The 18,101-nt window shown below is 40.2% G+C and overlaps 1 protein-coding gene across 1 annotated transcript; it reads left to right on the forward strand.

The window, feature by feature from the left end:
* The first annotated feature begins 7,394 nt into the window (after positions 1-7,394).
* Positions 7,395-10,367, forward strand: LOC118487546 (protein FAR1-RELATED SEQUENCE 5-like). The gene is made up of 7 exons (XM_035984487.1): positions 7,395-7,512; positions 7,598-7,693; positions 7,804-7,964; positions 8,501-8,595; positions 8,704-8,962; positions 9,075-9,647; positions 9,741-10,367. The coding sequence occupies exons 1-7, from the start codon at positions 7,395-7,397 to the stop codon at positions 10,365-10,367; spliced, it is 1,929 nt and encodes a 642-aa protein (XP_035840380.1).
* Positions 10,368-18,101: the final 7,734 nt, after the last annotated feature.

The raw sequence follows: 18,101 nt of genomic DNA on the forward strand, positions 1-18,101 counted from the left end.
TACTTCTACCATCTACACACACTTCTTCATCATTTGCACCTTTGAATCTTCACTTTTCACCATGAAATCGGCTGATTTGACCTCATTCCACCAAGAACAACTCAGATCTAAGAGATTTCAACATGTTTAAACACTGACTTCGCATAAATCTAAACATTTACAAGATTTGAAGGATTGAAAGATGTTTTCATAACTTTCTTTCAACTCTTTTACACTCTTGCACTCAAAACCGATAGAATCGGAGCTCGTTCAGGCCTTCTACTCATTTCCTAGTGAAGTGTCGTTCTGAGATCCGATTCCTATCAACGAGATAACCGACTTAGCTGGTTGAACATGAAAAACCGTCAAGGACAGTTAACTGGTCAAACGGGGTGATTCCCATCCGATCAGATAACTTGGACTTGGTGGGGTTTCCGTTGTTTAGCACGTTGTCATACCGTCTCGGTCAAACCGCAAACTTTTCAGACTTAACAAATTTTCCAAGTTTCAAAACGATCAAGTCACCAAACGGACTGCCGTCCGATCGGATTGCCATCCGATCGAACGACAATCCGATCAGATGACATTTGGTCTTCAACACTTAAACATTTTACAACATTTTCAATACATAACCAAATCTAGCGAATGGTCATCCGATCGGACGACCATCCTGTTGTGAACTTGTTCTCCCTGAAATGTCTCGCTGGACGGATCACCATCCGAGCGAATAGCCATCCGATCGGACAACCGTTCGATCGAACGACCTGAAAGGTAGAGATACTTCTCTATTTTTAAAATGCTAAAACGAAAAATTCAAAGCCATCATACACAAACATATCCATCCCAAACGAATGACAATCCGACCGAATGGCCATCCGACCGGATGACCATCCGTCCGAGTTGTCATCCGATCGAATAACTATCCGTCCGGATTGTCATCCGATCGGATGACCATTCGTCACTCAGTCACGCGACACCGTTTAACGCACTCTTCCTCGCTTATGCTATCGTTCTGTAATCAGGCTAACTTTCCTGTGCTCCCTTCAATCCAATCCAAGACTGTGTTATTCATTTAACACGATCTGACTCGAACCCGTTTTGCTTTACACACTTTTGGGTGTTACATACGTTACTTATTCAAATCACAATCGACATAAAATGCAAACACTTTTATACGCTGACCTTTACTGCATGTTATATGTGTTACTTTATGAATGCTTGTATGTTATGTTTACACAATGATTGTTGCCTGACACCTTAGAAATGATAGTACTATAGTTTGGACTCAGCACCTGTCGTGGACAGGGGTTGTTAAGGGCTTTACTTCACGTGTCACAGTGGTGATATGTGTTACACATTCTACAACTCGTAGTCACGTCTGGGCATAGTTCATTGTCGATAACCTACTAGCTTAACTTTGCTACATGTTACATGTTGGTTATGCGTAAATTGATTTCGCTATCTATTATTCTATTAAACTTGTATGCTTACCTTTACACTATGTGTATTGACCTCTATTTTAACGTATGTGACAGGTGTTTGAGATGATAGGATGCTTGCTATGTGGAATCAAGTAGGAGAGTCTAGAAACAAACAAACAATTTATGTCATGAGTTGTCGGAACAACATTTTATTTGTCTTTGAGATACTTGGTCTGTAATAACTGTTTACTTTGGTATGTTATGGTATGGGACATAATATTAAATATCTGGTAATTTAGTTGTTATGGATTTCTCCTGGACAATCTGTTTCGCTCAGTGCCTCACCCCGTTGTTCCGCCATCGGTTGGGGTGCGACAAGTATAGCGTATGAGATTTCTTAGTTTGTTCGCAATTAGTTAGCATTTTAGATTGCGAGAGATGTGCGAGTTGTGTGAAATTTTTGCAAAGCGGGGAGCGAGAAAACGAAACCATGAGCGTAAAAATCGAAATTCACAAATTTAAAACAAATAAACACAATAAATTTGATGATGCGTAAAATCGACAATTGCAGGCTTAAAATAAATAGAATGTCTTGGGTGTTCAGACATCGACTACCCAAAGTGATTCAACTATTCCCGCAAGTTCGGGCACATGCTTTGGCCTAATAGACTTATGCTCTCACCGTAATATGGCTAACGACATTCATCCTTCCAGTTACTACGTGCCCCAAGTCATTGGAACAGTCGAGAGTTTGGTGAGATCCTTCGAAAATCTTTTTAGGGAGTGGAACGGGTTATTAAGATGTCGGTTTCACTCCTAACTGTGGTAAGAACAACCGCAAGATAGAAATGGAGATTTCTGTCGAGATATGGATATCACTCCTAACTCAAAGAAAGATTCTCTTGTTAAGAGTAATGCGCAGAGTGAGTGATTTTATTGAGAGTTCTTGGTTTTCACACCTAGTCTCAAAGCAATCACCCGTTTGTGTTAACGAGTGTCTTCAAACGTGTATATTATGTTAGCCTTAGGAAAGGCAAATAAGTATTTAGACCTTAGGAAAGGCTCCCTTCGTACGAAGCATGTGGGTTCGTACGAAGGTGCAACATGTGGGTTCGTACGAATCGAGCAGGTTCATACAAGGAGGTCTATTTTGGTACTTAGACTATAGACTATGTCTGTTTTGCATGATTCGACCTAATTTCCCTATAGTTATGGCTCTGCTACCAACTTATCACACCCCAAACGATGGCGGAATCATCAAGTTGTGGCATGATGCGAATAGGTTGCTCGAGAGAATCCATAACGACTAATTGTGACAATATTTAACAAGGTTCAATTTCCCATACAATTAAACAAATATTCTCACAAAAACGAAACGAAATTCAGTAATTTCTCAAGCAACAAAACACGACATAACAAAACTTTCAATTTGGTTTAGGCGGGTTTCTAGAGTTCCTAAACCATTTCCAGCAGTAAATTCATCAACCTGTCACATATGTTAAAATAAAAGTCAATACAATAATGTATAGATGAGTACACAAGTTTGCATAATATAGTAATAAGCGTTTATACATAACTAACATGTAACACGTAAAGGGGCGAATCAAGTAAGCTATTGACAATGATACAAGCTAACCAACATGACTGCGAGATAGAGTATGCGCCATGCGTGTTCACCGTAGTGAGCACGTAAAGTAAGTAATCCTTAACAACCCTTGAATAAACAGGTGCTGAGTCCAAACTATAGTACTATCGTTGCTAAGGGTGGTAGGGCAAGTCATCACTGTGTAAACATAGCAAACAACCATTCATCGAATCACGTATAACATGCAAGATCGGTTAGTGTTTAAAAGAGTTTAAGTGTTGTGTGCGTCGTGTTTTGATAGAGAACGTATGTAACACCCAAAAGTGCGTTAAGCGAAAAAGGGTTCGAGTATGCTCATCGTGCGTGTTTAACAGCTAAACACGGTCTGAGATGGAGTGGCGGGAGCGCCGGATCAGCCTACGTACGGGAACAGAAGTGCATAAGTCCTTCAAAGTGCTGAAACAGTCGAGTCGGAGTGTCGTGTGGGAAAACAGAACCTTCGTACGAAGGGCCGCTTCGTACGAAGGCACTGCCTTCATACAAAGGCGGTGCCTTCGTGCACGATGCTTGTTTCCGTGTCAAAAATCAAGTGATCTTCGCGTCCTTCTTCGGGAAATCGAGTGTTCACCCCTCCAGCCTCAAGCTACTGATTAAACTTAGAGCCGGAGAGGTCTTTTGAGCGTTTGAGTCACGGGCGGGAAACTGGGCTGGTTTGTACGAAGGGTGCCTTCGTACGAAGTCGGTGCTTCGTACAAGCCAGTCTAGCTTCGCACAAGTGGCTGTTCAGCGTCTTCATGCATTTTGATTTGCGTTTTCGCCTAAATGGGATGTATTTTCGAGTCCTTTTCATGACGGTTTCGACACCGCTTCATCCCACTACTCAGTGAACGAAACATATGTCGGTTTTGGTCTGTTTTAGTGTAAAAATCGAGTTTAAAACACTTTATCCTTGGATTAAACACTTAGTAAGTGCGAGATATTCAGATCTCTATCTTGGGAAGCCAAAGCTAAACCCAATATGCTCGTTTAAGTGTAAATCCATAGCAAAATCAGAAGTTTTAATGAAAAAGATGAAGGTTTTTGTAAAATAGAGAAGTTTTAGATGAAATCGAAGATAAACTCGTGAAAAATCGTTGTGGAAATTGTTGTGATACTTGTAAAAATAACGGGTCTTACTTGGAATGCAGAGAGAAAACGGGTAGGGTGTTCTTGAGAGAATGGCAGCAAGTTATGAAAGTGAGAGTGAGTTGGGTATTTATAGAGAGGGAGGTCAGTGCAGGTTGCCTTCGTACGAAGCCACTGCCTTCGTACGAAGCCACTGCCTTCGTACGAAGGTGGCCTGTTTCGTGCGATGGCTCCCGTTTCGCGTGACGAATATTCATTTGGTGCGTTCGGTTGCGTTAGTTAGTTCGAGTACTTTAAGTATTTTAGCGAGATATTAAGTGTTGTGTTGCGTTGCGTTTCAGCGGGATAAATCGAGTTGCGCAATAAGTCGAGCCGCTCACTTGCGCAATTGAGCGTTTTAAGCGAATGTTCGATACTCGTTGCTATAAATATTTAACATTAAACACACAAATAACACAAATAATACAAATAAATCCGCATTTTGAGCTCTCGTTGAGTTTTCATTGCGATGAGCGTTTAAGTAATAAGCATTTAAATGCAATAAATAAGCGTTATAAAATGTGTTTAAAAATATAGTTAACCAATATATAGTTAACCCTTGGTAATAATCAAATCTCGGAGTACAAGCATTTACGAATGAATTAATGATAAAATAGGAACAACCGAAAAGTCGGATTGTTACAATTGCAAGAATTAAATAGGTTATATTAAAAATACCATGAATCGGATATTACGATTCGTCGATCCAACATCTTGTCAAAGTAACTTCTTCTTGAAGCGTCCATTTTATTTGTGTTCGTTGAGCAGCCGCTAATGCTTTCTCTTCATCGGTTTTTTTCTTGTAGCTTCTTTCTTGGCTGTTTTTTATGACGAACCACCAATGTCTTGCGGTTGAGTTTCGGGCACAGATTCGGGTTGGGATAGGGTAACTAGTATTTGTTGTTGCGACATTAGAATAGACGAGTCATCGTATGGAAAGTTTGTGTATACACGGTTTCATATATACGATGTGATTCTAGCTAGACCAGGACACGGTGAGTATACTATACCGTGGTGTGGTTGTTGTGGATGGCCGTGTGTAATGGGTATTTGTTGATGATGCGGTGGACGGTTTGGTGGCGGGCTAGGGTTTGGGTACAACTATAGTCCCCAACTTTTGCAAATTCGTTCTCGGATAGTCCCTAGCGTGGATGATGGTTAGTTTTTGGTGTTAAGTGGCTATGAAATGACTAAAATGCCCTTACTATTAAAAAACTAATAAATAAAAGATTATAATTAAATAAAGCCTTATGGCCCCACCCACACCTCTTCTTCAATATAACCTGCAACATCCAACCTCCTTCCACACCCTCTCTCATATCACCACCCAAACCTAACTTTCTCCTCAGATCTTCATCTTCTCCATGTCCATTCTACCAAACCCTAAAACCCACACCCCTGTACACTTCAATCACCCACACCCACTGCACACTTCAATCGTTGGCCGCCACAACACACCACCACACCCGCTGCACACTTTAATCACCCAAAATCCGTAACCTTTCATCCATCAACAACACCGAAGCCCTAGAGTTTAAAAAGAAAGCCAAACCTTATAATTGCCTTTATGTATCCAATGATGATATCACTGGGATGTAGTCCCATCCTAATGAGTTCTTCTGCACTCTGGAGAAGGTCCCCGACAAAAGAAACTACTAAGTTGGCCCCATCACCAATTTCCTCCTCCTTTGCTTTCCCTGCTAATACCAAAATGTTGGCTGCAGGATGCTGAACCTTAAGCTCGTTCACAATGGTTGCAGTATCGATTTTCACAAATAGCTTGTCCAGATGGTTGATAACCATTTTATTCATGCCTAACACACAACAAATAAGTTATAAAATAAAACAAACACTCTGCAACAAACTTAGTTACAATACCATCATATTATACATACAATTCGTGTAAATAATCTTATCTTACAGATCAGAATAAGCTTACCCTTTTGCTTTCTTTTTCAATTGCACTAATGCATCTACATTCAATAGTGGTGGTTGGGGAACGACGAAGGAGGTCAAAGGTGGGTGGTGATATGAGGGAGGGTGTGGAAGGAGGTTGGATGTTGTAGGTTGTATTGAAGAAGAGGTGGGCGTGAGGCCATAAGGCTTTATTTAATTATATTCTTTTATTTATTAGGTTTTTAATAGTAAGGGCATTTTAGTCACTTCATAATCACTTAACAACAAAAACTAGCATCCATTCACGCTAGGGGCTATCCGAGAACGAATTTGCAAAACTTAATAACTATAGCTGTAATTTAAAAAATGTAGAGACTAGAGGTGAAATTTGCGCAAACCACGTTTGTAACTGTTCGGATACTTTTCTCAATTATTAATTATTAATTATTAATCTATACTATATAATAAAAGAAACCAACATAAGGACACTTGTCATTATTCTAAACCATCCTTAATCGTAGATAATTATTATTTAATTTAAATTATTAAATATTAATTAAATTAATGTAAATCTTATCAACTCTAAATTATTGGCATAATAAACTTAATAAATAAAAACTAACGAAAAACAATGAATAAACTAAATCTGATATTCGTTTACACACTCAAAAGATATAATTTAATAAAAAAAAATTAAATTCTCAATTTACGTGATGTTCAATTATTAATTATTAAAAAAATAAAACATAATATAAGTAAAAGAAAATTTGAAGGTGAAAGCATTATCGGAAATCATATAATGCTTAGTAAGAAACCCCATTATTTTAGAAAACTTAGCAAACTATATATGTGGCTTACATTTAGCCACGTTGCACAGATCCCCTTTCTATTACTTTTTGCAACAAGGTTATATTAGTAAATTACATTAGCCCCCAAGAACTATACCCAATATGAATTGACATGTTCATTAATTGCCCATCAAATCGTACCATTCACCCTCCCCCATATTTCTTTTTCATTTTTTCCTTTATATCTTCTTCATCATTCATCAGAGAAACCCCATTTCACTTTTACTCCAAATTAGCAAGTAACTCCATTAATATCCATGGAGACAAATCCACCAACCTCAGAATTAATGTCGCCGGTCCGTAGTTTCCCAAACCGGTTCTTTTGCAGCGACTTCCAAAATGATGAGGAATTTATTGCTCCAGGTTTGTCCATATATGTCAATTAACTGTTCTAGAAGTTCTGTTTTTTTTTTGTCTTTTACAACTTTTTAATCTAATAATCCAAACTATACTGCATGGCCATGTTCACTTGTTCCATTCGAAGCTTCTGTATACACTTATATGCATGTTGATTGTTCTCAGTCATCTGAAGCCCCTGTTAGATCCCCGGATGTTGTGGTATCCAACAATTTCATGAGCAGCGCGTTTAATGATGACCAGGTTATGGATAATGAAGAAGGTTTGTTTTTTCTATACACTGGTTTTGTTTTTTTCTTCCCCAGATATGGCATTGTTCAAACATATTCCATAATGTTCACATGTAGCATCCCAAGATTCCCAGATGCAGCCCATGACTGTTGCTGTTTCTGGATCATCTCATGGTCCTATGTTTGCTGAATCATCACGCGGCCAGTTAGACGGTTGTGTAATGCACAATGGGAGCCCACTTTATTCTCATATCACAGATTTATAACCTTTTTTGTCATGCCATGTATAGCAGATTCCTAACTTTTTTCGTTTTATGGTACAGGGCCTTCGAATCCATACTTTGTTTTTGATACCCCTCAGGGAACCCGTTACTGGATTCCTAACGTCGCTGATAAGTTCATACCAGTGTGTGGGAAATCTTATCCAACCTTTGCGGATGTTCTTTCCATGTATGAACTTTATGCGTTTGAAGCAGGTTTTTCTGTAAAAAAAAAGGGCAAACTAAAGTCTGGAATGGAATTCCCACACACAAGTATCTCTGATGCTCAAAATATGGAAAACCACAACCAAAGAGGACTTTTGACACCCTAGATGAATCTTCTGTTAAGCACTGGAGGACCACCTTCACATGGTGTGACTGTAAGGCAAGCATACTAGTCTCGATCTCGAACGATTCATACACAGTTCTGAGTTTCAATGATATTCATAATCATGAACTTGTTGAGAGTTACAACCATGATCTTAGCAAGATATCACGGAAACTGTCATTCTCCACGAAACAATTCATTCACAATATGAGTCTAAACCGCATCGGACCAATGAGAGCTTATAGATGTCTTGTAGCTTTAAAAGGAGGGCATCACAATGTCAATGGGACGCCGGTCGATTTTAAAAACTTAAGCCACCAGTTGCGAATTTTTATTGGTGAACGCGACGCACAAGTTTTCCTTGAACGCCTGCGTGAGCGTTTTGACAACCTACCTAACTTATTTTTTGATTACACTGTATCAAATGGAAAGTTGTCCTCTGTATTCTGGGCTGATGAGATTTCAAAGCTAAACTACAAAGCTTTTGGCGATATCCTAGCGTTTGACGCAACTTACAGCACAAACAGGTTAGTCCCCCCCCCTTTAACATATGTTAGGCCTGATCCCCAAGTATCCAATCTTAACCCCAAAAAGTTTTACATATTGTTAACATCAAATCAATTTTTTGTTCATAGGTACAAGATGGTTTTTGTGCCATTCACGGGTGTGGATCATCATTTCCAATGTGTTACATTTGGAGCGGGTTTGATATCAACCGAGTCCATTGAATCTTACGTGTGGTTGCTTAAGGCTTTCTTGAAGGCACACGGTACTCAACCAACTCTCGTGCTGAGTGATCAAGACCCATCCATGCTACAAGCTGTTCCTATGGTCTTTACCGAATCACGACACCGTCTATGCATGTGGCATATAATGAAAAAACTACCCTCCAAGGTATACAGAAGTTTGTTAGCCCTTAACATGTGTTATTCAACATAACACAATTTTTATATGTCTTCTCAAACTGTTTTAATCTAACTCATGTTATAACTATTAAATTTTTCAGATCTCTGCCGACGTGCTCGATAACATTGATCTTCGGTCCTGCATTCACCGGTTGGTTTGGAATGTTTATATCAAACCTGAAACGTTTGAGTCCCGCTGGAATGACCTCCTACAAACATTTGGGCTTCAAGACCACAGCTGGTTGAACGACATGTACAACATCAAACATCTTTGGGTACCAGCCTACTTCAGGGAACTGCCCATGTGTTGCTTGATGAAGACCACCTCCCGCTGCGAAAGCTCTAACGCTGCCTTCAAGGTTAACTCAACAAGCGCAAACACCCTTGTACAATTTATGATGTGCTTTGAAAATAGGGTAGACAGCCAACGATATCGTCAACGTGTTTCGGAGTACAAAACCTCATCCACAATGTTCACTGGCAATACTGATTTAGCGATAGAACAGCACGCGTTCGCCATTTACACAAACGCTGTTTTCGCGCAAGTTCAGAAAGAGATAATTAAAGGGAAGTTTTTATGCTACATCACAAACCAAACCGAGACCAGCGATTCCAGTCTTCTGATAGATGTCACTCATTTGGATAAAAGGAACAACATCACAAACGTCTATCAGGTAACACATGTTAGGCAATTTCATTATTACCCATCCTCTATCATATGTTACATCTAAAGGGCTTTTCTTTTTTGCTGTCTATGTTCAAAACAGGTTACGTATAACACTGTAGACCAATCGGCCAGTTGCTCATGCAGGAATTTCACACGTATCGGATATCTGTGTCGCCATGTCTTTTGCGTCTATCGTTTAAAAAATGTTGAAAGGATTCCACCACAATACATAAACGATAGGTGGCGTCGAGATGCCCTCCCCAAACATGTTTTTTCAATTTCCAGTCGATACAGAGTCAACCCACACGCACCGTCCGTTATGCGAAATGAAATCCTCGACCTCGTTACTGAATGCGTTGATGTTGCCAGAACCGATGAGGATGCGTTGGCAAAATTGGTTGACCAACTCAGGGATTTCAAGATCAATGTTCTTTCCAAGCAACCTTTGTCAACAACTGAAAATGAATCAAATGAGTGTCAAATGGAAGAAATAGTTGGACAGCTAATCAACATTCCAGTCGAAGTTGCTAATCCAGAAGTTGCACGCAATAAAGGATGTGGTACTCATACTCCCATTTCTGGGCCCGGTGAGAAGGCCAAAGCAAAACCACCAAAACGTCCAAAGCAGCTTCGTTTATGCAAGCGTTGTGGTCTATATGTCGACGACCACGACTCACGCAACTGCCTTAAGGTTGCTGCAATGAAAGCAGCAAAGGCAGCTGCTTAGCAACAAAGGCAGACCGCCACTGGCGACTGATCCTCTGATTAAAATCTTTATGTAGTACTATGTAATGGGAGACTCTCTTCATTTTGGCCTTCTTACACACATGTAACAGTCTTTTGACATCATCCTGCTCTTCTCTGTTACGTGTGTAAGAAGGTGGAACTATTTTCATCCGAATAACCATAAATAGGATTGTAAGAAACTCTATGGCCTTGGCCACTTTTGTGTTTGTAGGACCGAAGATCTTCGGGGACCGCTGTGGTCTATTAACGGGTTTATCTTAATATTATCTGCATTTTGATATTTGTTTTTCTGTGTTTTATTTTTTTACAATGGCATAAAAACAGCTGCTTAACACATGTTATTCCCCATAATGCTTTGGTCTTTTTAACTTGAAAGGATCAAAACAATCTTTGTTAACCACACAATCTGGCATAAAAACAGCTGCTTAACACATGTTACTCCCCATAATGCTTGGGCATTTTAACTTGAAAGGATCAAAACAAGCTGTGTTAACCACACAAAAACAGCATATATATTAAACCAAGTCAGGTTATATAAGTATACTTCACCTCTAGACAACTTTACAATGGCACAAAAACAGCTGGTTAACACATGTTAGTCCCCATAATGCTTGGGTCTTTTAACTTGAAAGTATCAAAATAATATGTGTTAACCACATAAAAACAGCATATATATTAAACCACGTCAGGTTATAGAAGTAGACTTCACCTCTAAGCAACTTAAACAAACATTCTACTAGTAGGTTACAAAAAAAGAAAAAAAAAAACATAATAAAATACCACCAAGACGACATTCGTATGTCGTTTTGTTACAACATAGGGTCATTAGGTTAACACATCTTCAACCATTTTCAACATACTAACTACCCATTGTTATCCTCCATCTGTAACAAGCTTTTCATCATGGTGTGGGAAATTCCTCATCATGAAAGTACAGAGGAGAGGGGCTGCGCTCACTCTCCCATGGGTCATGGTAACACCAGGACTGGATTGTTTCGGGTGAGTATGGACACAACGGGCAACCACATAATTCATGGTCTGGATCCGTCAGCAACCTAACCAACTCATCTGGTAGCCCCTTCAACTTTTCATCTTCTGGAACAACGTGCTCCCTTCGGCGTGACGGTTCTTGCGACACACCAGCTACATCAGTTACATTTTTGGTCCCGCTTTCTGAAGCATCTTCACCAGAAGCTACTCCAGTTTTCTCGTCTTCTCCATTCTGGTGAGACCCTTTTTTTTCGTTAACCTCCCCGTACCGGCCCTCACATGTTTCCTTCCCCTTTTGCTTCCGCTTCTCCATGCCTGGTTGGCTAGCCGTAACCTTACCTTCACACGGGTCCATCACATTAAAAGACTTTGGGACCTCTAGCAGTTTATGGTTAACTGAAGTGGTGAAGTATTACAGAATATGACTTTGGTTCTTCACTACAATACTTATAGAGGTGTTCCCTGGCTACATTTAATATAGGTCTTTGTGACTTGACTTTGATGTGACCAAAAGGTGACAAAAAGCAATTGTTCCTTTTCCCAATAAAGTTGTTTTATAGACACCAACCCCTATGCTTGTAGTATTCTGCCACCAACTTTCCCCAATTTCCAATATTCGTACTACCTTTTTAGAAAGACTGTTCCCCTTGGAAGCAGCATTTTCTCTTTTTCTATAATGTTACACGTACCTTTATATAATTTCAAACAATCTCTAATAAAATATTATCAACTACGTCAATAAACTAGATTAATAATATTCTAAGACATTTAACAACACATCAATATTCTTTAGAGTTTAGAATTACCAAGTTACTAAACATCAGATTGAATATAGATAGTCTATCCCCAAAAAGACATCGTGACGATGCCATACCCAACAAAACACCTACCCCGCAATAAGTTTAAAGCAACATCCCCAAATCCATCAAAGTACATTACATGTTTCCAAAAACATAGCTGGCGCAATTAATGCACAATGGTTCTACAGTAACTTCCATTTCACCCCCCTAACACGTGTTACTCTATTCGGCAATCCTCCTTGATTTTGGGCAGCAGCACATTCACCTCCGAACATAATATGTGCGCCGCATACCTCTTTCTCAACTTTCTCACCTCCGCCATCTTCCTCGCCCCACTCGTGCTGAACCCACAGTTAAAACTTTTGTTTTTCTCCATATAGCACTCCATGTGCCGCATCAAGAAGACCCCACAATCAGTTGTGTTTGCGGTGGTCGCCCAAGGAACCGGCATACGCTGGATGTTGCAGTACTCTATGTCATCGGCTCGCGGATTCCCAACCTCCCGCAGATATTGCACAAACATATCTTTCTGCATACGCATACACAAGCCATGGTAAAAAAAAGCAGATCCTCAATATTATCACACTTATTTGTTCAACAATTGTCAGTTTAGTAACTTACGATCTTATACGCTGTGTCCTTGTGTAGGTAGTAGACACTATCTTCTATCAACTGACCTTGTCGGGCTTTGTCATTATCAACGACATAAATCCCGGGGTCGCGTAACTCAAACACTAGCAAGTAAAAGTGTTTGTGCTCCAATATAGGGAAGAAAACAATGTCTTGATTTCGAAAGTCAGGAACGTTTTCACCGCTGTTAACCGCACCTTTTATCCCAAGCCGAAACTTGTGCATCCGCGCCTCTACTCTGCCTTCCTCAGATGTGAGCATCCACGGAAACTTTAAAGGCAAACAGAGAAATTAATAAGGTCAAAAAGTCGCCACACTGTAATCTCTATATACATGACACTCACCACAACTTTAGTACCAAAGAATTGCCTATTGTAAGCCTCCCGTGATTTTCTTTTCTCTTGGAAGTTTAGCATCTCCGCCCAACAGTCGATAATACCATCTGAGACCTCATTGCCAACGTTTAAACTCTTGAACATAGACCGAGACGCTTGTACATGGGTAGGGCTTCTAAACAGCAACTCCCTGGTGTCAGATGTACAAATTATAAATTAAATTGCATACGTTAACATATGTAATTTATTGTTTTACTAAAATTTCGTACGGTGACCCCCCTACTTACACAGCCATGTGTATCGGACTATCTACATCAACCACCGACGACGAACCCTGTTCCCTCCTGCGAAAAAAAAACAAAATATAACCAATTATCTAGTGTGGAACTTGGTTGATGGTTTACCCTATTACTATAAAACAATAAACCACGTTGCAGTTCTACTTACACGTTTGCCTCCATTGCCCGCTTCCTACGAGAATACCCACTTAAAAGGTGCAATGGGCTTTCATCAGCGTATATGTACTCCCACAGATTTATCTCCATCTTAGTTATTGGCTGCCCCATGTCAACAGTCCTTATATAGTAAGGTGATCTGTTTGGTTCCGCTGCCACTTTCTCTCTGAAAGGGAGCTTCCTTTTTTGTGCCCCCAACTCAGCCAACATACGCACACGGTTTGCAAGCGGAATATTGTCCTCCACCTCATACATATCACCCCCACAAAATTCCAGACCAGTTTGACCTTTGTGGATTGCAATGGCCGGGTCATAGGAGCTAACTGGGTCTACCATTATAACCATACTCAAGTCTGTGGTAGCCTCCATATCGCCTAACACATATAAAATAAATAACTCACGTAACGCATTAAAGATTACAACACACTTTCACAGTAAATGAATGTGTTTCAGCTCACCGGAACGCTCGGTTTCTGTCCAAGGAATATCATCCATCTTCCCACTTGTGCAACCTGCACGTTTAATGCAAATAAGTATATTATATATGACTCGAACTAACCCATCAATACTAAGTTTGTTTAATGCTATGTACCAATTTCCTGTGACACGTCGAATTGACCCCCAATTTGTGTCATTCCAAGACTCCAATTCGGGCCATCTAAATTCCGTTCATCAAAAACGGTATCGCCTTCGCACACTGTGTGTATGATTAACACATGTTAACTCACTAAATGATACATGTAGGAAACCAGTTAACACATGTTAGAGCATGAAAGTCCTTACCGTTCTTTTCCGCAGGAGGGACCTCTTCAGCCGCTTTCCCTTTTCCATCGACATCCTGGGCCTTCTCGAAACCGTCGCCCGAAACTAAGTCTACCCCCGCGCTACTGCACCCTTGCATATTTACATCAGTAGCATGCATCCCATCATGGTCAATCTTACCTTCTGCAGCTGCATAAAACAATGCTGTTACATCTCATGCACAACTTAGTACCAGAAGCTGCATAAATAATTACCGTTAAAAACACGGTCAAACTCATCAACAGCCCCCTTGCCTTCGCCATCCAGAACCCCATGTTCGTCCTTATCATTAACAGCACCTTCCACAGATGAAAACACGACGCCACCACTCTCTTCTTTTCTTCCATCAGATACAGCCCTAACTTCATTCTCAATCTTACGATCTGTACTTGCATAAACATTTTTCGAATAAATAAGGCATGGCTAAGCATGGCTAAACAAATAAAACGGTTTCCGAAGATTACCTTCCTTCTCATTCCATTCAACCTGTTTGCTATCCTTAACCTCCATCTCGACCATTTTGGCCACCTCTTGATCACAAACAAACCTTGCTTCGTAAATCTCATCCTTTTTGGCGTCATTCGCTCCCAGATCGGTGTTCTGTTCATCATTGTCATTCGCAGCCACTTTATTGTCTGTATCCACTCTATGTTCATCTTTACTAACAAACTGCATGTCCGAACCACGGTAATCTGTCCAAACAAGATGCCCTATGTTAAATCAAATAAAGTAACAAAGCACACTTTTAAAGTCAGACATTATTAAAGGGGTACGGGAACTACCACGTGCACCATGCACTTCTGCTGCTTTAATACGCAGTATTGCACGCATTAAACCCAGCGGCTTATGCACTTCTTCAGCATCACTTTTATCCACGCCTCCTGCTCCTTTATTTTCTTCGGCCCCACCAACACTACAGTCACCTCCACTTGAATTACCAGCATCATGAACATTCTTATCACCTTCGACGACTTCATTTGTTTTTTTCCCAAGTTCACTAAACCCCAGTTCTCTCTCTTCCAGTTGCTTCTTAGTCTTGTTCAACCCTATAACATCACATAAATATTAAATGGGTTTCAGACATGTACGCATATTAGAGGGTAATAAATTTTAACGAGCAACAAACTACGCGTTTAATTCTAAATCTAAATGTATGATGAAACTGGTAACACATGTTACAGTTTACCTGATTCGTTGCCATCATCCGTTTTTTCCCGATCAATCTTTATTTTCGTCTTCGGGCAATTCGGGGTCACAAAGCTTGCTTTCGTTTCGGGAGCATCCTTTAACTTATTCAGGCGGGGATATCTCCTTACCCGCGACGACATACCTCCTTCTTCCAGCGCTCCGGTACACTCAGTTCCATCAGCAAATACGCATGATTCCCCCGCACCATCTGCTGCAACCACAAAGGAAGGTTATACTATACGATAATTATCACCTTAACGTGTGTTAGAGTAAACATTTCATTCCATAACATATGGTAAAGGTACATAAGCTCTTTTTGCGCTATACACGTACTCTGAAAATGGTAATACATGTAACAATTTACCTTTTTCTTTGCCACCATCCGTGTCTTGTCCACCAAACTTCATAGTTGTCTTTCTTCTTTTTGGGGTCACAAACCCTTCTTTTGTCTCACTAACATGCTTTAACTTCTCAAGTCTTGCAGATCTCCGCACCTGACCCGACTTTCCACCATCTTCCATCTTTTCAGCATAGTCTTCTCCACCATCATCTACGAATGATTGGCCCGCAACATCAGCTGCAAACCCAAAAAAAATATGTCAATCAATACAGGTTGCCAGACCGTCAAAATGTGTTACAGTGACCAAATTAAGAATGATAACCAACACAACAGGTATAACATTTAACACGTGGTTCCGTGTTCATTTCATAAACATTGTCAGCACACCTTCTTGGGCATCAAAGTCTATTGCTGAAGATCCTACTGCTTTCAATCTACTTTTACTGATTTTTTTGTTTTGCCGGATAAGCGACTTCCTGTACAAGCTCGCTATTGGTGACCCATCCGAAAAATCGTCGTCCATGCCATCCCCTACGAAATCGTTTGCACAACGATCAATGGATTACAAAATATTTAACTAAATAACACAAACAATAACAGTTACTAACCAACGTTCTCTCCTTCGTTGATGTGAAACCTTTCATCATTTCTCAAATCTCCCAAGACCGAATTGATCTTGTGTGACGCTAAATCTACCGCGTCATCGTGATCCTCCCTTTCACTAACTTTCTTCTCAAACATACTTTCAAACGTTGCCTTCAACGCTTGAACTTCTTCGTCTTCATGGCTCTCCACCAATAGCGATTCTAACATACCCTCAATTTTGACTTTGTTCTTCTTTGTCACGTATATTAACTGTCGTACTATCGTCAACCTCTCCTGTTGAGAATAGTTTTTCAACATTTTTCATACTATGAACATATACTAATTGCAAAAAACACATGTTAGAGCATCTAACTTTACCTCTTTAGTTGCCCAGTGTTCCACGTTATAGTTTCTGGGACGTGTTAATCCTTTAAACCGTCCTGTTCCAAACCCACCAGCAAGGATTTCAAGCCTTTCTCTCTCTCTCAATCTTTTCAAGTTCCAAAAAGCTAAAGGACACACCGCACTGTCTACCTCATCCCCGTGCACTCAATGCTATCAACGTACAACAACTACAAGAAACAACGATCCGTTCAGCCCAGAAATAATCAACTATTCTAACACATGTTAATTATCTAAAATAATTAAAAGTACACTTACCATCAGAATCGCTAGAGGACCGACGAAGAAACTTTGTGGGTCAAGCCGATTCCAGGTATCCTTGCAAGTTCTCAGCTTTTCTACAACAAGGTCACACCAGTCTATTGTTGCAAAGTCCATTTCTTCATCTAGATACTCCAAGATTTCTTCCCGTAAACAACTTTGTTTATGACAATCAACCAGCACTGCCACAAAACACATTACAAAATCCATCCTGAAATCAAAACTGTCTTCGCCATCGGACTCATCTATCATTTTCACCATCTTTGTTGGAGGCACCATTGCCCCCGGGTATCTCGCCCTCCAATCCGCAATGGCATCAGTCAGCATCGGCAGCTTACCAATCGAACTAAACTTTTGTCCACCAGTCGGAATCCCTAATAACTTATGTATCACTTTCCTGTTCACCTTGATATCCCCGGCAGGCGTACATATCACCATCTTCTCTGGATTAAAACTGTCCACAACAAAATAACCTAACTTAGCCGGCAAACCATCAACGCTGAAAGTTAGCAAACGTCCAAAGCCCATTTCCCTGACTGCGTCACGTTGTTGTTCTGTCAATGCCCGTACACACTTATAAAACTGCAATGGTGCAGATCTTGTCCTTATGCCTGGAAATTCATCCTTTTTTGCTCGCTTACGGGCTTTCTGAACCTTTTCCGGTTTGTTACCAACTACCTTTGGTTTCCCTGCTTTACCTTTCCCATTGTCATCCGAACCCTTCTTCTTTTTGGTCCTTAACGCCCCGCCCTTCGATGTAGCCGTCACTTCTGGCCTACTTACTGAAATAACATTTTCTACGAAACAACAACATCCCAAACAATTAGTCTACTTTACAACCATCGATGACAACATGTAAGAATTTTTCATTCGTAACATCCAAATTTTTTAAGGGCTTAAAAAATCACTAACCACGGTTTTTTCGCA

This window comes from Helianthus annuus, chromosome 15 (genome assembly GCF_002127325.2).
Source record: "Helianthus annuus cultivar XRQ/B chromosome 15, HanXRQr2.0-SUNRISE, whole genome shotgun sequence".
NCBI classification, from domain to species: Eukaryota; Viridiplantae; Streptophyta; class Magnoliopsida; order Asterales; family Asteraceae; genus Helianthus; species Helianthus annuus.

Coding starts and splice junctions, on each gene's coding strand:
- LOC118487546 (XM_035984487.1), top strand. CDS start 7,395: ATGCATGTTGATTGTTCTCAGTCATCTGAAGCCCCTGTTAGATCCCCG. Junction 7,694..7,803: donor ATCACGCGGCCAGTTAGACG/GTTGTGTAATGC, acceptor TTTATGGTACAG/GGCCTTCGAATCCATACTTT. Junction 8,963..9,074: donor TGAAAAAACTACCCTCCAAG/GTATACAGAAGT, acceptor TAAATTTTTCAG/ATCTCTGCCGACGTGCTCGA.